This window comes from Seriola lalandi, unplaced genomic scaffold (assembly GCF_002814215.2).
Source record: "Seriola lalandi dorsalis isolate HSWRI2012SDOR001 ecotype SW California unplaced genomic scaffold, Sedor1 jcf7180002054517, whole genome shotgun sequence".
Classification (NCBI taxonomy): domain Eukaryota; kingdom Metazoa; phylum Chordata; class Actinopteri; order Carangiformes; family Carangidae; genus Seriola; species Seriola lalandi.
In genome coordinates this window covers 567,573-588,224 of record NW_019525070.1, presented here as the reverse complement: position 1 = coordinate 588,224, position 20,652 = coordinate 567,573, and the positions used below count along the sequence as shown (strand labels likewise).

The 20,652-nt window shown below is 39.5% G+C and overlaps 2 protein-coding genes and 1 long non-coding RNA gene across 3 annotated transcripts; 1 reads left to right on the top strand and 2 right to left on the bottom strand.

The window, feature by feature from the left end:
- The first annotated feature begins 383 nt into the window (after window positions 1-383).
- Window positions 384-7,313, top strand: ankrd13a (ankyrin repeat domain 13A). Its single transcript, XM_023413595.2, has 15 exons — window positions 384-829; window positions 1,632-1,767; window positions 2,085-2,209; window positions 2,316-2,361; window positions 2,724-2,867; window positions 2,965-3,154; window positions 3,644-3,710; window positions 3,821-3,902; window positions 3,997-4,058; window positions 4,145-4,275; window positions 4,383-4,540; window positions 4,650-4,781; window positions 4,890-5,050; window positions 5,155-5,219; window positions 5,390-7,313. The coding sequence occupies exons 1-15, from the start codon at window positions 722-724 to the stop codon at window positions 5,586-5,588; spliced, it is 1,806 nt and encodes a 601-aa protein (XP_023269363.1). The 5' UTR covers window positions 384-721; the 3' UTR covers window positions 5,589-7,313.
- Window positions 7,314-7,938: 625 nt separating this feature from the next.
- Window positions 7,939-9,063, bottom strand: LOC111660350 (uncharacterized). Its single transcript, XR_002761147.2, has 2 exons — window positions 8,896-9,063; window positions 7,939-8,629 (listed from the first exon to the last, which is right to left on the bottom strand). It is a non-coding gene; the product is annotated as an uncharacterized LOC111660350 (long non-coding RNA).
- Window positions 9,064-12,113: 3,050 nt separating this feature from the next.
- Window positions 12,114-20,270, bottom strand: slc6a4b (solute carrier family 6 member 4b). The gene is made up of 13 exons (XM_023413520.2): window positions 20,045-20,270; window positions 18,945-19,079; window positions 18,506-18,725; window positions 18,216-18,354; window positions 17,977-18,111; window positions 16,847-16,950; window positions 16,017-16,144; window positions 15,817-15,929; window positions 15,280-15,411; window positions 14,961-15,060; window positions 14,737-14,837; window positions 13,701-13,868; window positions 12,114-13,591 (listed from the first exon to the last, which is right to left on the bottom strand). The coding sequence occupies exons 1-13, from the start codon at window positions 20,268-20,270 to the stop codon at window positions 13,511-13,513; spliced, it is 1,782 nt and encodes a 593-aa protein (XP_023269288.1). The 3' UTR covers window positions 12,114-13,510.
- Between the last annotated feature and the right edge of the window lie 382 nt (window positions 20,271-20,652).

The window sequence follows — 20,652 nt, the reverse complement described above, 5'->3', positions numbered from 1 at the left end:
TGTCCTTGTGTACATCTCCTACACGATAGTGCGCTGGCGGTAAAGTTTCTGATTTTCAACAAACCTCCCCGTAGAGGCGCTGATTTCATTTCAGCATTAATATAATTATTAATGTTATATCATTTCATTTATGGCGTTCGTTTTTGTAAATGTTTGAAGGACAATGTTGCGTTAAATTCAGTAATTTAAAATATCGAAGTGTGGCGCAGAATCAAATTTATACAGGCAGTGTACTTAGATTGAATGTTTTTCGACCCCCATGCCGACATGTGAAATGGTTGCGTCCAAACTGGAACTGTCTATTCTTTTTTTTCCTAAAGGCGATAATTTTATCTACAAATCATGTTTCTGTCGTTTATTGACCAAATAAATAATAGCTAATACTCATAAATTAAGTCCTGTTCTTAAAGGTTCTTGGAAAGCTGTCTTAATTAGATGTTATTGATTAGATCGTGAGTCTGTTTTTATGTAAGACACCCCTATTATTATTGGGTACTACTCCTGGCACTTCCTTGTTCAAAAGTTTTATTTAGGGGAAGGCTTGGGCAAAAGTTGGTGACCGGTTTGGATATTTTCGATGTTGTTGTTGTCAGATTGTTGGGCATGGATCACATTTATCGTACATTTTGGCATAACTAGCGTGTAGCTACCGCAGTTTTCCCATGGATGTAATCATTAGAAGCTGGCTAACGTTGCACTGAGAGGCTCCATAAAGAGGAAGATGTCCACGGCTAACGTTAGCGATGACATCCAAGTGAAGTTTCCCCTGCACTCCGCAGTGTGGGAGAATGATTACAGGAAACTGGAAGAACAAATAACGATACCACAGGTTGGTAAATGCACTGAATATGCTGCTAGCCCTACACACTCATGCTTGTTAGCGACAAGGACCCAGGAGTGAGCGGTTTAATCTCCGTAGCCATCTAGTTAAAGTAGGCCAGTCGTGTTGACAGATGCGCCCTAAGCATCAGACACAGATGACGTTTGAAATGTTTATGAACACGAGAAGTTAGCTGTTCATTGAGCAACATGTTTGCAAGTTTAAAAAATGCACTAAAGACTGATTGCCTGTTTCCAGGTGTAGTATAATCTACAAACCCAATCCAGTAGATCAACATAGTATACATTTGAGTAGATATGATGACATAAGAAATGCTTTAGCTATATACACATTTGTGGTATATTGTGCATCTGACTATCATATGAATTGTGTAATTATAATTTTAAAATTTAAAAGCTCAAAGACTATAATGATGAATAAAATCTTTGTAATCTTCTGACTAATCTAACAAATTATTACTACTAGTTTTCAAATGCATCAATAATCTTGTAATAATACTGTGTATTGTTGCAATATAATGACTATGATCCAGTCGCTCTAAAACAATGCTGATCAATAACACATTTACCTCAGCAGCATGACTCATATGAAGGCCAGACATGATGGTGGGTCTTGTCACCGTACTGACTGCTGCAGTCCTATGTCATTATCAGTGTTGACCTAATGCTCTTTTGTTCATACAACAGCTTGTCATGTTTTACTACAGTATTTAGTCTAACCAGGTGTCTAGATTATGTGACACAAACAAAAGTGCAGGGGAAACATCTGGGTCTTTCTTTGATTTACTTAGAATGGCATCGAGACTGTGGATCCCAGGGGTCGGACACCTCTGCACTTGGCTGTGTCACTTGGGCACCTGGAGTCAGTGAGAGTCCTTTTGAGACACGGCGCTGAAGTAACTAAAGAAAATGCCAAGAACTGGACAGGTTAGTTTTAAAACTTTTTACAGAACAGACGAGGAATGATACCGTGAATGTTTTCTTCACTTCTCTTGCAGATTTTCAAGGATTTACTTGATCACTTAGATCCCTTTGTTCATTAATCCAAGCATCATCTGCTGTTAATGGTGTTTCTGGTAGAAAATGCATATCCACGCTCTGACTGACAGTAAAATAGTTTCACTTTCCTTGGTTATTACCGTCATTGTTTAGGTTCTTTAATGGATAATCGCTGCTCTTGGGGAGCAGATGTGATAACCTTAAAAGGTTTAGTGGTTTGTTTATGCTTGTCTGTCTCTGTACAGTGCTGCAGGAGGCAGTCAGCACCGGAGATCCAGAGATGGTTCAGTTAGTGCTTCAACGCAGAGACTACCTCAAAGCCTCCACTGCTCTGGGAGGAGTGCCTGAGCTGCTGTCAAAGATCCGAGAGGTTTTACTTTATATGTTTTCCCATTGTCTTGTCATCCATCTGTACGGGTGAAACGAAACATTTACTGGTAAAAGAAATAACTGGTTTATTGTCGTTTGATCCACAGTCTCCAGACTTCTATATGGAAATGAAGTGGGAATTCACCAGTTGGAGTAAGTTCTTCTGTCTGTGTCTGTGTCTGTGTCTGTGTGTGTGTGTGTGTGTGTGTGTGTGTGTGTGTGTGTGTGTGTGTGTGTTTATAAAATGTGTGTATGATTGGTAACCTGTGCTAGTAGTATGACAAAGAAGGTATTTGCAAGTGTGCTCTAATGTAACGCCCTTTGGTTAAATATCTACACAAGATACAAAATATTTGCCAACCAGGAGGTTGCTTCAGGTCATACAGGAAAAACTGCATACCTGCCTCTTTTTGTCAGTGAAGTTTTTGTTTTTGTTTAGTAATGAGTCACATTGTTTTTCATGTGCGGATACATTTCTTTCCATTGTGGGACATTCATATGCTGTGGCTTCACAGTCCCTCTTCTGTCCCGGGTTTGTCCAAGTGATGTTTGTCGCATTTGGAAAAGTGGCGCCAGCCTGCGAGTGGATGCCACTCTTCTAGGCTTTGAAAACATGACCTGGATCAGAGGCCGTAGAAGCTACATCTTCAGAGGAGATGGTGTGTTTTTTAACTCTCTCACACAAAAAAGCTCGCTCTGTGATTTATACTTTTTCTGTAAAATGATTTAAGTCCATCCCTGACTGTATTTGTACAGACTCGTGTGCCGAGTTGATGGAGGTGAACCACGACGATGAAGTAGTGGACACTGAACGCTTCAACATCTCTCAAGAAATGGAGGATGTCACACTAGAGTCAATGCAGCCAGCTGAACAGGAAGTTGCCAAAAGGTTGACTACTCCCATTGTCAACACCTACTTGGACACCAAGGATATTGCTTTTGAGAGGCAAGAGTCACACCTTTCTCTCACAACATGCACAAATATAACTTCCTTTGATCAAACTCAAAGTGACAGTATTTTATGAGCATTTCCACACTTGTTTTAACATCATCACTGACTGAGGGAGGATACTGTGTAAACTTATCAGGCTTATCATCATTATTTTCACTGATCTCTGAGTGGTACTTCCAGTGTCACTCTTAGTATCTAATCATCTGAAATTCAATATTTATACCAACTTACTCGTTCAAAGGTTGTTCGTCATCTGTCATGTAATTGGCATGAGATATTATATTGTCATCATATTATCTTGCTAATCTACACATCATATTAATAATAATAAAACATCAGTGATGACAGCATGCCATATTTGTTTATTTTTATCCTGAACTAAAGAATATGATAGAATAAGATAATATGAAAAATGTGATTTTGCCTGTAATCCTGATTTGTGATTTGTGACAACTTCATGTTTTTGACTGTTTTTTTCCACAGGAACAAATCTGGGATATGGGGCTGGAGAACTGACAAAACTGAAGTGGTCAATGGATTTGAAGCAAAGGTTCCCAGAAGTTTTCCCTTTTTTTTTTTTTATTAGAAGTGAAGTCACTGAAAATTGAAAACAGCCCATTTATAATAGTATCTGACATTGGATTCTCGTTGTTTTCTCAGGTTTTCAGTGTGAACAATGTAAATGTGGTGATCAGGACAAGGACAGAGCATCTTACAGACGAGGAGAAAGCCAGGATAAAGAGTGAGTGCAAAATATTCCTCATGTATAATGTTTTTATACCCCTGTTTTTCAATGATTGATTGAGAGAACTAAAGTTAGACGCTTTTGTTCAAAGGTGAGAGGAACATCCTGGAGTCTCTGCTGGGGACTGTGGAGCAGCACATAAGTGCACAAGGGGTAACACATACATTCAGTAATTATGTTCAAATGATGTATTTTGTTCCCACCGGCAGCTCATTTGATAGGACTGCTTGACTTCACAGGACCTTACTCTCGAATATGCAACTGCCACCAATCCCACTGCCATCACGCCAGAGGAATATTTTGATCCCGACTTTGACCTTGGGAACAGAGACATCGGCCGACCCATTGAACTAAGCATTCGAACACAGAAGTAAGACACACCTTTTTAAGGTTATAATAACTAATACTTCCTCATAGCTGTGTGTTATCATGGAGTTAAGTGGTGTGCAATGCTTCCTGTAATCTTGTCCTGTGCAGGTTCAAAGGTACATTGTGGATGAGTGAGGAACATCCCCTGTCCCTGGTGGAGCAGGTAACCCCCATTATTGACCTCATGGCTCGGACAAGTTCCCATTTTGCGCGGTTACGAGACTTTGTAACCCTAAAGTTTCCTCCAGGATTTCCTGTTAAAATAGGTATGTGAGGTTTCTATAGAGACGTCACTTTCAAGAAGTATTTTCATTGCTCTTCTCGTCTCTTTTTTTTTTTTTTTTTTTTTTTATCTAATCTGTTATTCTCTTGCAGAGATTCCCCTGTTTCATGTACTGAATGCCAAGATTACATTTGGTAATGTAAATAAATGCAGTACTGCAGAGGAAGTGAACACACCACCAGCAGCCACGCCAACATCCTCAGGGGAAGATGAAGAAGCGGCAGGTAGGAATTCAGACAGTTTGACCACCGTATTAAAACAAAAAATTGTCTTCTTTTTTTTTTTAACTATGTCTGTGATTTTTTTTTTTTTTTTGGTTTCCTCCCATCCAGCATTGCCTCCGTTTCAAGTGTGTCCCTCAGTGTTTGTGGTGCCTGGCAGTTACCACCGCAGAGGGGGCAGCCGCCACACGCCCATGTCCAACAATGATGAGGAGATTTTGCAGTACGCCATCCACCAGAGTCTCCTGGAGTCTCGCAGAGTCCCGGGCCAGGTCAGAACAATAATCACTCGGCTCACCATTTTCCCGTGCTGTCCTTGATTGTGGAGTTCATTCCATCACTTAACCCCCCTCCCCTTATGTTCGTGTCATTGTAGGAGGGGTCCGGGGATGAAGCTGATGGGGAATTCAGTGATATAATCCCCAGTAGCCAGAGTGACAGGTAGGAGCACAGGTTAAGGTTGCTAGCATAACAATTGCATAATTACATGTGGTAAAAGCAACAATCCTTGCTACTTACATGAAACTGAATATCTGTTCACTGCCTGTATGTGTCAGTAAAAGCCACAGTACAGAGCTGGATCTCACTCTCTCCTGTCCGTGTCATTCTAGGAGTATCCCAGAGGGGGTGCTAGTGGAATATGGAGACACCTCCAGCCCCGCCAGCTCCATCTCTGCCTCTAGCCCCGACACAGACCTCCGCCTGGCCATGGCGCTCTCCGCACGAGCTCAGGAGGAAGAGGAGAGGATGAGGAAGCAAGAGGAAGAGGAGCTGGAGAGGATATTGCAGCTATCGCTCACTGAGCAGTAAAAGGAATAAGAGGGAATAATAGTACAACTTTTCCAGATTCAGAAACAACCACCACACCTCAGTTCTCCTTCCTAACCACTGTAGTCATCTATGCAACTGCAGATTTCTTTCTGTAACAGATCATTCTTGCACAGGCAATATCAAACCCTCGGTATCCAATATTTTCCAAAAGGTATTTTTGGTAAGAGCATACTCCTTTTATATATTTCTATCTCAGCATAGGGCGTCTCCATCCTCAAGCTTGATTCATGGACTCTTTGAGATAATTTCAAGTGGGTTCTACTTTTTATTTATTTATTTTCTTTTCCAATTCAGAGTCACAGCAGCAACCCACATGTGTCGATCGCATCGTCATCCGTAGTGCGGTCGAGTCAGTGTAATTAAGGTCCTTTGAACAAAAATGTTTGACTACTCCAGGTGACTTCATGTAGTGTTGGCACTCAGATGTGGCACTTAAGGTCCAGAAACTGTTGTTTTTCTTGTTTTTTTATTTGTTGTTGGGGTTTTTTTTACTGGTACCTGTCGCCTACTCTGGATCTAAAGAGACAGATTTGAGTGTTTTCACTGGGATGTCTTCCCACAGAGTCACTTTGTTGAGGACCATGGGCTCACTGAAAAACAGAAATCTCAGGGTTTCAATTTTACACATTTTCCCTTCACTTTGGAATTTGTTAGTTAATCAGGTGTAAAAACTATCGATAATTGTAGGTAAATGTTTCTGTGGTGCATCATTCATGCATATCACTCTCTGCCATACAAATATTAATTCAGAAAGTTGAGTTCATTGAGTCAAAAGTTCATAAGTTCTTGCATGTTCCTTGTACTTCGACAATGTACACTCTACAGATGGGTAGACAAAAGCATGTTGCCATGAAAGAAACTTTAAATTGGCTGTATGGTAACGTAATATCTTTGCTGCATCAAGAATAGGGGTTTAACGTTCCTTTTTGTTTATTTGAACATTTTCTCTGCTTTCACGGTGAGACACAAATATGTCCTGTATTTGTGTTAACTGTCACTGAGCAACTTTAAGCATTATCACCTCCATTCAACAATGCAATAGCAGAGACCAGTCTGTCTGTGGTTCTACAGCCGTCATGCAGCTTACAAGCAGTCACACAACCAGTGTAACAGAGAGTTTTTCTGATTCCTAAGGGCAGTCTGCCTTATGTAGCCATGAACAACTTTAGACCTCCGAGCAGAGGAAAAGACAGCACAGGCTGAAAGGTCCGGTGTAGCCTCCACATGTAGGATTAGTTTCTTCAGCATGTGCCAACAGATTGCTTTGCTCCGATAACAGTTGGTGGGAGCGAGGGGTGGTGCCACTCAGACTAAACTTTCTGAAAAAAAAAAAAAAAAGTTTTTTCTAATTTTGTAACTTAAAAACAAGATGAAGAGGGTGATGCTGAGTAACATGCATTAACCACTATAGTTGATTTCACTGACAACCAACCACTTATCAAAGGTCTGTCTGTGTTGCTGCTTCTGTCTTTCAGGGGCTTCAGCTGAAAAATCATTAATTACAATGATCAAATTGCCAAACTGCTGAACAGTCGACTTTAAAAAAAAAAAAAAAAAAAAAAAAAGGCTAGCTTTGGTTAATTTAATGCAAATGTTTGTAATGCACCGCTCAAGCTGCAAAGTTTTTTTTTTTTTAATATGTTAAAGTTTTAAGAAAATGTGTTGGTTTCAAAATGTTTCTAAAATAAAAGCACTTTATTTCCATGAAGACTAAATGGGACTTTGTTTGAGTAGGTTTACATTGTCAGGTGAAGTGTTAACACGTCCAAGACAAGAAAAGCTTCATATGATTTATCAGCAGTGAAAGGATTTCTTGGTTTGCTAGAAGCTGAATATGCTCATAGCCATTTCAGTCCAAACATGGACTCTGGATATAGCACATAATCAAAGCATACTGTTGGACAATTGGATTGTGCAGGATGCACAGCTACAACACAGGAGGAATCTGTTCTAAAAACAGAAATAGATGCTGTTGCTGTTTAAATAAAGTCCGAATGGGTACTAGTGTCAATGAAAAGATTTCTAAATTCACTCTGCCTCACTTTAATTTTATTATTATTCATGTTTTTGTTGCCTGTTCAGTCAACCTAGTTCACTGTTGGTAGTTAATTTAGACTAACTGTATATCACAGAATCAAGTGTAAAGCAGGCCAACCTCATCTGATAAGATGATGATGATGATGATGATGATGATGATATATGGGTCTTTCAGAGAGACAAATTTAGAGAAAACAATTGGACACATTTCATAGAACCACATCATCTTAACCAGAACGAGAGCCTTTATCAACAGCGTTTCCACTCATGAAACTAATGAGAGCTCTCCCACTGTAGTGTAGTTTTTTTTAATGCTTGCAGGACTCAATGTTATTAACACATTTCCATTTAAAAAGGGCAAAAAGATCAACAAAATACTCCTACTTAGAGCATTCCCTTTAGTATTAAATTCCTTAAATGTCACACAAGCAAATAACTAAAGAAAGATTTCCATATTTAGAGAACATACCTAATTACAGCATTTACCTTAAATGTTAAGCCCTAATAAATAAATGTAAAAAAAAATCTAATAATTTTTAATAAATAATTTATCTTATTATATAGGCCTACCCCTTTTTTTTTTAACAAATGTCAATAAATAGAGAGATTACATCATATCAAAAATAGTAAGGTGACTCTAAAACACACAGTAACTTTTGAATGACCTGATTTTATGACTGAAGTTAAACCTCAGCTGGTAGTTATTTGTGCAGTCTGGGTGTTTTCAGTGAGGCCTCTCGGCAGGTAGGTGGCAGAGCTCTCCCCTCAGCCCGGTCCCGTCCGGAGGTTTCTGCTGGACCCGGGGCCGATCAGATCCTCGGTGCTCGGTGCAGGTGTCACTGTGCACCGGGACCACAGCACATTTGTCCCCGCGCCTCTTTTATCTCCTCCAGGTTTTCACCGACGAGACAGCGGCTTGTAGACACAGACAGCCATGATGATCATGAGCAGCAGCAGCACAGCGAGGACACTCCCCAGTGCGACTGTGAGGACAAAGACAGGAGCTGATCACAGCCGGTAACAACAGTGAGACAGACTCCCTAACATGATGGATTAACTGGGGTTTCATTAGGGAGAAGTCGCCACTGTAGAACAAAGACTATAAGTCTATAAACACCTTACAAGAGTGTGTGTGTGTGTGTGTGTGTGTGTGTGTGTGTGTGTGTGTGTGTGTGTGTGTGTGTGTGTGTGTCAGCAGCATCACTGGCCGCACTGACAGGCCTCACATCAGTCTCACATCAAGTCTCACCTAAATTCTGCTTCTGTAAAACCACATAGGCTCTCTCGGTCAGCTTGGAGTCCTCGGATTGTCCGCTAACTACCACACTAAAACACATAATTAGAGCGTGCGGGATGAGATGCAGCATCATAGTGGTGGAGGCTGGAGGAGGAGGATGATGATGATGGTGATGATGGTGATGAGAGTGAAGCGTTTCTTCTTCCGCTGTAGGATCTGGGTCCTAAGGCCGTTTGATTATTGTACTGACTCTTACAATTGAAACGATCAGGAAGTCGATGAATCAATTTGTCAACTGACAGGAAGTTAACTGGCAACTGTTCTAATAAAAGATAAATCACTTAAGTCATTTGGAAACACTTTATTTTACAGGTCAATTTTTTCTTTTACATTATTCATCCATACGTTTTTTTTTCTTGAAATAAATACAAGTAAGTATTTGTTTTATTATATATTATAGTAAATTTTATTCTTCATTAATTTTGAATTGTCTTGTTGTTGTTGCATCTTGTAGCACATGGTTGTGTGTAGGCCTACCAACTTAACTCTGTTAATCCTACATTAAGTAGTAGCATCAAATCAAATTATGTCGTTATTTCCAGGAAACTTTCTGGGAAATTATTATGAAATTAGAGACATGTAAAATAAAATGTTACATATTTTATTTAAGCAAAAGTGGTCCTAACATCTCAAATGTAAGTTTTCTTAGTCCACAATAGTAAATTGGATTTCTGCACGAACTGTAATAATTGCATTTAAAAAAAATTGAACAAGCAATTAATAAATTACTCAGGAAATAATTTAAGAAAAAAAATGATAGCGAAAATAATGATTCATTGTAGCTCTAATGTGGTCATGCCAGTCAGTGTGTCCTCTGTGAATTACTGGTTGTGGGGCTGCGATTGTTTTCATTATTGAGTACTGTGCCAATTATGATCTTGATTGACTGATTAATCATTTAGTCTATAAAATTTCAGAAAATACAGAATAATTCCCATCAGAATTTCTCAAAGTCACATCTACAGAATTGTTTGTTTTGTCTGACCAACAGTGAAAAACCCAAAGATACTCACTCTACTATGGAGAGATGACACAAAGATTAACACAGTTAATCATAGCTGATTAATTTTCTGTCGATAGACTAATAGATTAATCAGTGGTCTCAGCTCTAGCTGGCTGATCTATACATAACTGCATGGACCTTTCTGCAGCTGGTGACAGCATCAGGGTCCTGGAAGCTTCAGGTGTTTCCTGGTAGGTTGACTGTGGAAATACAAAGTGTATAAAATCTCTCCTCTTACTGGTAACCATCAAACAAGTGTGAGGCCTCCATCACATTTCCCATTTCTGAAATGCCAAAGAGCAATGAAGAATAGATATAAAGGTCACCCTCCTTGGGGTTATATCCTTATATAATCACTCTGCATGACTGATGTATATGGCCTTTACCTTCATCCTCTATAGAACTTAAGTGCACAGCATTACAAACACTTATAGCTCTTAATTATATGCCAGAGAAGCTTAATGAGCATTAGGAAATGTCAGTCACGGTGGCCTGAAATTAAACCTGGAGACTTCCTGGATAAATTCATCACAACAAGAAAACATTTCATTATCGCATGAACTCCAAGGTCCTTTTTTAATAGGATATCTGAAGGCATTTAAACTGAACTGAACAGATTTGTGTGTTATGACTTGAAAGGACACTTGACAGACTTAATAAGCTTAATAAGAAATTCACTTTTTTTAGTTATAAACTTATTGTCGGCATGATTCTGTGACTGTCATGTTTTTTATCTGTTCCTTTTCATCAATGGATTTGAACATTGTTATGACAGCAGACAAGAGGAAATGTTACATAACTACTTGTTGATGTGTTATGTTATGACATCATGTCACACAAATACTTGTCTATTGTTTCATTTATGTGCAGTACAGCACATTGAACTCCGAGGTGTTTATGAAAACAACAGTAACTGGAGTATTCAGTCAGCTGAAGCTGTCTAACAATTCAACTTCCGAGTCTCATCACTGTTTTATTTGACTGTAAAGAACATAACTGGTCTTTAGACTCCAGTAGGTGTAGCCTGATTCAACTGACAAAGTCAGGTGACACCGTTAGTGGCCTCTGGAGTCATGTTGAAGTGACATGACTTCAACATAACTGTAGACTCATAGGTCCTTTTGATTGGCCGATGAGAAACAGGGCTAATTTCAAAGAATGTGTAGCCTCCACCTTTCTGCGTGGCGAGTCCTCTCAGGAGATTTTGTTTCCCTCCTCTGTTCATGCACATTTGTCGGGCCTCAAACACTCCCACTTGTACAAGAGGTTGGATTAAATTTCCCATCACAATATATTTTTTCTGGAAAACCAAATGACATTTAAAAAACTCTTTCCGTGAGTGTTTCGGTTGATCCAGCAAATTCGCGCAAATTCCTGACAAATCACAACAAAGAGACAAAGATTGTATAAAGATCCAGTATAGCCATGAATCAGTCCTGCTCACTGATGTATGACATAACTCAGACTGCTCTACTACACTCTAAAAGGAGATATACCATGGTATAAAAAGTATGCATGCACCAGATGGAGTCATGATATACACAGTATATGTATTTAGTAATTTTCCCCTTAATATACTGTTTGTCAAGCTGTTCATGCCAGGTAGAGGAGAAACCATCTATTTAGCAGTGTCTCTTTTATGTGTTTCCTGTGCTTGCCTGTTCTCTACTTCAATAGCAGTCACTGACACAAAAGGGCTTTGATCTGCACGTCTATCAACCAGCAGCTCAGTAAGGAATCATATGTTCCCAACAACCTTCTACCCGCGTACACGTTCATACCTGCCATCCTTGAAATGGTTGGGCCTTAACCAGGAATGAAAAACAGTTGAATAAGTAAAGATCTGAAGGGCGCCGTGAGCATTTGAAGGTAAAGGCTGCTCTATTCCCCTGTATGTTGATGGATTCTGGATATTGCAAATTAGCCTGTTAATTAAAAAATCTAATGGAGGTGAGCAGCAACAGCCTTTACAAAGACATGACCATCACCATATGGAGATTTACAAGAACAGATCTCGTATGCGGTCTCCTGCACATTTACAATTCAGAAAAAAATATAGTGTCTGTTTTAATATAGATAGTGGAATTCAGCTGCTTAAAATACTGTATGTGTTTGTTTTTATTCAAGCTTAACCCCCAGGAATGAAAATAAGCAGAAAGATGAAATATGTAATTTATACTGTTATTAATTTATACACATCTTACTACAGAAACCATGTTGAAGAGGACTGAAATCAAACAACAATCATCACCTTGCACACCACATTATTCTCAGAATATAAACAAAGTATAAAGCGCTTTTTAGATAAATTAACACATGTGACTAAGACATTTTATACTGTATATCTGCAAGAACATTTGAACAGTCTTCAATTAAAGAGTGAAAACATTGTCTGGAGAGGCACAATATCAATAAATAGCAATACAACCTTTACAATTTTGTACATACAGTGTAATAATTAGGCAAATTAAGGCAAAACAGTCTATCTGGAGTTAAATGAAGCCATCAGATGAAGACCAAAAAGTTAATTTTGAATTTGAAAAACTACAGTAATACACAAACAGTTGCACATAGTTAAAATAGCTTCTTAATATATCAAAGCTCCTACTTTCTATGTGAAGTATACTCTCTAATTATAATTGGAAGATTATTATTTTAACGTGGTCTTTGTCTGAGTGCCTCACTCACCTCCGTTTCAAACACTTGTAGGGAAAAACAACATTTTTTAGCAGATATTCCAGCAGCTGGCATGAAATCCTATACAAGCACTGTATTACAGATCTACTGTATAAATATAAAATACAGCATTGAAAAAGAAAATAAAGTATGGGCTGTAATTTAATGTGATTTAGGTTTGGTCCCATTTAATCTCTCTCCTCGTCGGCTGAGAGGTGCTGACAAATTTGACATGAAAAACTTAAGCAGACATGCTCCACAGTATGTTGGTGACTGAATGGATAAACGACCAACTGAACAAAGTTTTTTTTTTTTTATTACATGTAATTGAATGCGAAACGCTACTCCAATGATTAGTTGTAAAAACCTGTGTCAACCACACTGTTGCTTCAAGTGAAACAGCGGTGTTTTGCCGAGCATGCAGAGCTGATTTCATTAATCTTTCACAACGTACAGAAAATATAGAACTTAATAGAAAAAGGCCCCATGCAATGGAAATGATGTGCTGAGTGTTACATATAGAAATACATGTTTAGATTTTCCTTGGCATCATGTTCTTGTGAGATAAATACAGCTGATTAAGGGAGGAGACCGTCCATTGAGTTTACTACTGACTCCTACAAACACAAATGGCAACATGTGAAAGCTATAAACTGTCCTGGTGAAGTACTGCAGGTAAATCTGAATCATACATACCATACAGCTGAGATATGAGTATTGCTATCTCAGTTCCTCGTAGAATTACAAATTTAGCAGCATTTACTATTTAGTAGAGTGTGCATGTGCTGTGAAAGTTGGCATGATCCACATCATGAGCAGGGAACAGTCACACTGTCAGATCATGTAAAACAGTGGTTTGAATGGCAATCTACTGGTGTGTTATTCTCTCTATGGCACAGAGGCCATGTTGAGCGTGTCAGCGTGGATGTCTGGTATGGTCCTCTCTGGTCTCAGACACACTGCCAACCTCTGCAGAGAACAAGACAGTCATGGAGGAGACGCAGAGGTTAAGAGGTTGGAAGAAAATGTGTAATAAAGCACACTGTTTCCTATCTCCTTCCTCTCCTCATCCGCTCACCTGTTTGAGAGATCCAGGGGTCCACACCAGCTTGTAGACCATGTAGATGGGGATCCACATGAAGGATGAGAAGCCAATGATATATCCCACTGTGATGCTCCAGTCTGGGTACTTATAATCAAACAGCGTGAGGGGTGGCGCTTTCAGCAGGGAGCTCACGATGATATACTGAGAGGAGTGGGGATACATAACATTTCCATATGTGTTAATGTAGCTTTTATATTCTGGCATCAGAAATAATAATGGGGATGGGTAATATATCTGTCACACTTCCATACATTATAAAAGAAATATATAAAGGAAGTCACAGTGGTGTAATAATGCAAAATGTCAACAGGAACGCAGCCAGAGAGATGGATGCAAATAAGAGCCAAGGATATTAGACTGCATGTAGAGGAGGGAAATTGACATTTGCCCAAGTGTTTCGCAATATACATGCTGTAGAAAAAGTTTAATGTAGAGGAGGGTTTAATCTACACATAGGGAGTCAGCTGTTAGGTCTCCACAACCTTCAAAGGCCACTGGTCCAGATGTCTTTTGATCTTACCCTGAGCTTTCCCTCATATCTTGGTCTACTACAGCCCATTGATCTCTGTATGATTTAAATGGACAACAATTATTTGATTGAAATGACAAAATGTTAAACCCGAGCGACACTCAGTAGAGGGCTCCACCCAGGCCAAGAAAAAAGCCCTATCTACCCTACCCTAACATGCAATGTTAAGGAAAGTGGTGGATGGATCTGCCCCTTTTAACCAGATCTGCACCCACATTTAATGCATTCTTCCTTGGCCCATGCCCCATCCCTCCACCAAATTTTAGTACTTTTTGCCTAATCCTGCAGACAAACAAACAAACAAACAAACAGACACGAGTGAAAACATAACTTCCTTGTCGGAGGTAAATCCTCCCAGTGTGTGAAACTGAAACAAATCTTATGGTTTTTGTGTAACGTAAGAAAACCACAGAATAGTAGACATTCAGATGTAAGATGTGTATTTACTGTAAATGTAGGTCAGAATATTTCATCTCTTACCGCCAGAAATGCTGGACTGATGGCGACCCAGCACACCTTCCAGAACAAACCTGGAGCTTTTCCCAACATGGACTGAACGTCGCTGCTAAATCTTTTGATGCCTGAAAGAAGCAAAAGTAACACGAGACAGAGTCACTAACAGTATTTTTTTTGGTCACATGCAGACAAGATAATCAATTTACGTTACGGATAAAAGACTAAATCAATAATAATCTGTTGTTTACCATAGAACCAAGAAACTGCAATGGCCTCAAGGAAACCCACAGCAATAATGGAGCATCCAACTCCAAATTCCTCCAGCAGCTTCACCACATAGGCACCACCCTGTCAATAACATTTCACATTGACTAATAACATGATCAATCACTCATTTTCCTCCATTTGAGCAACAGACAGAGTTTTAATTTACTGTAACTGTATCCAGAACTACCTAAAAACCTTTGGGTAAATGTGCTTGATGATAAGCATTTCAAGTAGTGAGGGGTTGAATTTTGTTCTCTTTGGTTCAGTAATTTAAATTATGGGGGAAAAAAACAAACTTACATTTGTAAGGGTGCTTAGAGAGCCCAAAAAGCAGACAACTACCAAGCACAGAACAAAAAGTTCACGTCTGTGAGAGAAATGATCTGGGTATTCATCCAACACAGCAGTGATGATCGCCTCCAGCCCACCAAACTGAAACACACACACAGTTATTACCACAGGTTGACTTATACTGCATGTGTATCACAGCATATACATATTTAAAGCTGCCATCAAATTGATTTGGAGACTTTATGTTCAGTAAAAAGTAGCTCTACATATTTGCATTTTTTAACTAATTGAAGATATGAGAATAAAATTATTTTGTAGATGAATAAAAGACTTCTTGTATTGTTGAAGAGCATCACATGTAGTGATAACAAACATTTACAGTAATACTATGAAGCATAATTTGATATGCAACTTATGAAAACTGACAATTAAAGCACCAAAATTAATGGTATCTAATAAAATAAAATATGTTGTTGCATAGTTTTCCTTTATACATAACGTGAAAGCCATCATGTTCACAAAGCATCCAGATTTCAGGGTTCGTACAGTGCTATCCAGCCCCAGCGTGATCATCATCACGAAAAAGATGATTGCAAAAAAGATCGAGCCCGGCATGTTTGCAATGGCCTCTGGGTACGTGATGAAGAGTAAACTTGGCCCTGGAAACCATGAAGAGATCAGGGTGAGTATTCAATTTTATAATTCAGTTTTTCCTTTTCATGATTTTATAGATTTCATTCACAGACCTTTATCCCTGGCTACATCCTCAACCTCCACCTGCCTCATCTCTGCCATGTAGCCCAGCACCGTGAAGATGACGAAACCCGACACAAAGCTGGTCAGACAATTCACCAAACTTGTCACAATGGCGTCACTGTTGAGGAAGAAATTAAACCCTGTTCAGGGACATGCAGCACAATATGGCTTGTACTAATAAAATGTTTCATTTCTGACAGAGATACCGTCGTATTCCAGTGTATTGTTTTCTGTGTTGAAAGCCATTCAGCACTTGGCTGACCTTCTTTGACCTTTGTTTAATGGGTTCCTTTATACACTCTCTTCAGCTTTGTTATGTTTCTGAGATGTGAAGATAGTCCTGGCTAGCAACCACAGACATCCTGCAACAATACTAATGAGGGATGCTCAACTGAAGGATCTATGATGTTTGTTTATTAGAGATATAAAATGATCTCACCAAACATCTATTAGAGGTGAACAGTCTTGGACTAATTACCAAGTGTCTATCTCCAGGAAGGCTCCACAGAATTAGTCATTATATTAATGGCTTTATAACAATTTGTGAATAAATAAACATCTGTGTGAAAGACTCACACACATCTTCAGTATCTCCTGCCAGTGCTGACTCTAAACAACTGTAACTGTGAACTGTTGCTCCCAAAAAACTCAACATTGAGAAATAAAATCGTTTGTCAGGTATGTTGCAGTTGAAATGTTTTACTTTTCTAATGTAAGAAAGAAGAAATCATCATCACCGGCCTCTACTTATGGAGCTACTACCATTCATTTCCATGACTTTGTGTGTCATAGATCCATGGACAGGAGGAACAGCTCTTACCGATAGCAGTTATTTGTAAAAGGGTTGTAGCTGGAGAGAGCCAGGAGGACCCCGAACCCCGGCCCCAGAGAGAAGAAAATCTGAGCTGCAGCATCCACCCACACCTAGACAAGACAAAAACATAGAGTCATTACACTACCTGGAACTGTACAACTTAGATTGTCATTGATTTGAAACAGCGCAAAAATACAGCATTTAGTACACAGATTAGACCATTTCTGCCTCTCGTTTCTGTGATTTAACACCAACAAATGATCATTTTCCTTATTTTCCTTCTCAGTGCTCTGAACCATCAGTATAATTCACCAAGCAGAGAGGTGTTGTGTCAGCCGTATAGAAATCTAGCTGATGCCCAGCTGTACGCAGGGAGATCTGAAGAGCAGCACGCATTCGGCATTAAAAAGACGAGGACAGCATTGGATATTGGTGAGTGAGACAGAAAGGGAGGCCTTTGTTAATGGGCAGAAAATCTAAACCAATTATGCATCTTATTATCCTGCTCTGTGGCTTATTTATGCATCTCATTTCATCTCATCCATATTCCCTTCCAACCAAAGCACTCACACATGTTTAGCAAACAACCACAGCGAGCTGGAGAGGAAGGAGAGGATGTTTCGCAAATCTAAAAAAAAAAAAAAAAAAACCATGGGCAGTTTATGAGGGGAGTAATGGGTACAAGTGAATGAAGGTTTATATTAAACTACTGACTCTGATCCAAATCTGCTATTTCATTACACCGGACCAGCAGGTTTATACTCATCAGGACTCCTAAATGCTGGTGGGACAGTGGAGAGAAACTTATTGCCGTTTTAGTAACAGCCTCTGGTCGTGCCCAGAGTTCTTCCTTTCGGCAAATCATACACACTGAAATAGATCAACTTATTGGATTTCATTTTGTATCAACCATCAATTTGTACTCTTCTTTCCGTTTTCCCTTTTCTTCATTCGATCTACATGTTAGAGAACTTTTCACCAACTGAAAAACGATTCTGTTACTACACAGTTGCTTTTAAAAATGAGTATGAAATACGATTCTCAAGGGACCAAACATTTGGGTCATGATCATGTTTTTCTTGTTAGAAATAAGCAAATCTGGTCATTTCCTGTCGGACCGACTTTGCACAACTCACACTGGTCTCCAGCAGCTTCTCCCACTGCGGTTTTAGGTAAAATACCACACCTCTCCAGGCTCCTGGCAGGGTGGCGCCTCGAATTAGGAGGATGAAAAGCACAATGTAGGGTAAGGTGGCGGTGACCCACACTACCTGGTGTGGAAGAAAGAGGTTAATCAGGAAGAGCTCATAGACATGGTTAAAGCAAGAATAATCTTCTTTATTATTACGGTCGTAAAGCAACTGCAATTTGTTACCTTCCCTGATGTCTTCACTCCCTTCCACAGACTGAAGTATACTATAGTGAAGATGAGAAAAAGGCAGAGCATCAACTGCCAGCGAACACCCCCGACGTTTCTCAGCCCTGATGACTTGTGGATCTCAAGAACATTCCTCCTGTTGGGATAAAACACATAAATCATCAGGTCTTCAGCAGAGAAAACAACATGTGCTGTACAAATTCACCAGCTGGAAATATATGTGTGGAGTATCACTTTAAAGCTATTTACATATGTGGTTTCTGTTACTCACACTTACATGCACTTACGTGTAAAATTCCTCTGCCGGAGACCTGGAGGAATTCGTCCAGGTGACGTTGTTTGCGTCAAAATAATTAGTGCAGTCGGGGGTATTCCACACATTTTCACAGTTTGTCCAAGGCAGGATGCTGGTGAAAGAGGAGTAGAAGTAGAAGAGGGCCCAGGCGATGATGGTGTTGTAGTAGAAGGACACATACAGAGCGATGATACAAATGGCATATCCTATACCTGCAACAGAACAGAGAGAAGTCACCTGTGAAATGTCACTGTAAGGACTCACCGGCTCGAACATACATTTACACTGATCACATTACTTCTGGACAAGAACGGGACAGAAGTTATAAACATATCACTGTAAAGAGTTGATTTTAAGTCACAGATTTGCCAAGGTAACTGGGTTTCTGGATATGGATATCTGCTGTGGAGCAGCGGAGTGCGAGGCCTTACCTTTGAAAATGGGACAGATGTGTTTCCATATAGATATGGCACCGGTTCTGTGGAACTGTCCCAGTGCCAGCTCCATGTAAAAGAGCGGCACACCGCCAAAGATGGCCATCAAAATGTAGGGAATAAGGAAAGCACCTGCACAGAGATCCATGAGGTTACATAGGGGTTTTTTTCATGAAGGTCATCATGACTTAGTACTGTCACAAATGCAATGACAAACTGAGGACATTCAGAAACTCAAGAATTAGGACTTAATGGTGCTTGAATCTGAATTTAAATAAGAAAATTGTATGAAAATGATGAAATGAGACTCTCACTGGCCTCATTTTTACATTTGTTAATAAAGTTACTGTATAAACTGTGGTTTATATAATATTTCATCTCAAAGAGGGGATTTACAAGAATATAAATCTTTATTTCAACAAACCATGGACAAGAACATATCATTGATTCCTGTAAAAAATAAAACAATTACTGTATATTCCTACATGAAGTGATGATTAAATGCCCTTAGTTTCTTTTTAATCTTGCCTTAATTTATGTGCAGCACTTTGAATTGCTCTGCCTCACAACCCGATTGGCTGCTGCAATCTAACGACCTTCAGTTGCTGATGTAAAAGTACTGAGTAAAGTACAACCTATCCCCAACACAATGCATAATGACTTCCAATAATGACCAATCTGTGCAGAATATCTTTTTTTAAGTATAGATATTCAATGTAAATATATATATTTTCTGCCATAAAATGCCTGTCCTCATATGAATTTGTCAAGGTTTCTACTGAATAAAATCATTGATAAAAAGTGACCAAAGAAAAATAGATAGAGGCTGTGTCAAAGGAAAAGTGTAAAAACTTTTGAACTTTGAAGGCTACAGATGCGCACTTCAGCACCATGGACAGGTTCTGCTGACAAATGCGTCAGTCTGTTTTTCTGAATCATTTAAAGCCATTTTGAGCAGAAAATCTGAGATTTAATCGAGTTAAAAACTGTCAAAATAAACTAAAATATTTGCCAAGTGGATCCACACAAGAAGTTACACAAATCCTAACTTGTAAAATTGATCTGAAAGGCCAGATTAAAAACTCTAAGACACTTACCTCCACCGTTTTGATAACATATGTACGGAAACCTCCAAACATTTCCCAAGTCCACCGCAAACCCAATGACAGACAAGAGAAAATCCATCTTTTTGCTCCATTTGTCCCTGGAGTCCGTCTGTGTGATGACCGGCACGGGGACAGCGTTGTTGGAGCTGTAGCCGGGGTTCGGGGAGCCTTGGTGGGTCAGACTGCCGGCCATGACCGCTGAGTCCTGTCGGGGCATCGGACTGTGAAAAGTCAGTCAGAGGACCAGCTCCACGGAGAGGAGGCTGCTTCTCCTATAACGATGACAGGGCCGAGTGGGAGGAGTTGGTGGAGCTGCAGCAGACACTCGGGACACCACCTGTTAGTGGAGACACACTTAGAGAGGTTGTTTGGTTTTTACTAACTGCAGCTTCTAACACTTTCAACTAAAGAGTTCAATTTGAAGCAATATCGATTGTGTTATTACTGATCAATACTATGGATCTCTTTGTAACACCTTTGTAGTTTTTGCAGCATGAACTAATTGAATTTTTCACTTGAAGACCAGCGAGTTAAGCAGCAGCTGGGACTCACTTCATCCGTTAAAATATAAGCAGCAGGTTGCTGTTAGTGTCTGTAAG

Excerpts from the sequence above, each read along its gene's own strand:
- slc6a4b (XM_023413520.2), bottom strand. The coding sequence starts at position 20,270 with ATGCCCCGACAGGACTCAGCGGTCATGGCCGGCAGTCTGACCCACCAA. Across the intron at positions 19,080-20,044 it reads ATGTTATCAAAACGGTGGAG|GTGCTTTCCTTATTCCCTAC; the intron begins GTAAGTGTCTTA and ends ATCTCTGTGCAG. Across the intron at positions 15,412-15,816 it reads CGCTGGGGCTGGATAGCACT|TTTGGTGGGCTGGAGGCGAT; the intron begins GTACGAACCCTG and ends TGTGTGTTTCAG.
- ankrd13a (XM_023413595.2), top strand. The coding sequence starts at position 722 with ATGTCCACGGCTAACGTTAGCGATGACATCCAAGTGAAGTTTCCCCTG. Across the intron at positions 830-1,631 it reads AACAAATAACGATACCACAG|AATGGCATCGAGACTGTGGA; the intron begins GTTGGTAAATGC and ends TGATTTACTTAG. Across the intron at positions 4,059-4,144 it reads AGCACATAAGTGCACAAGGG|GACCTTACTCTCGAATATGC; the intron begins GTAACACATACA and ends TTGACTTCACAG.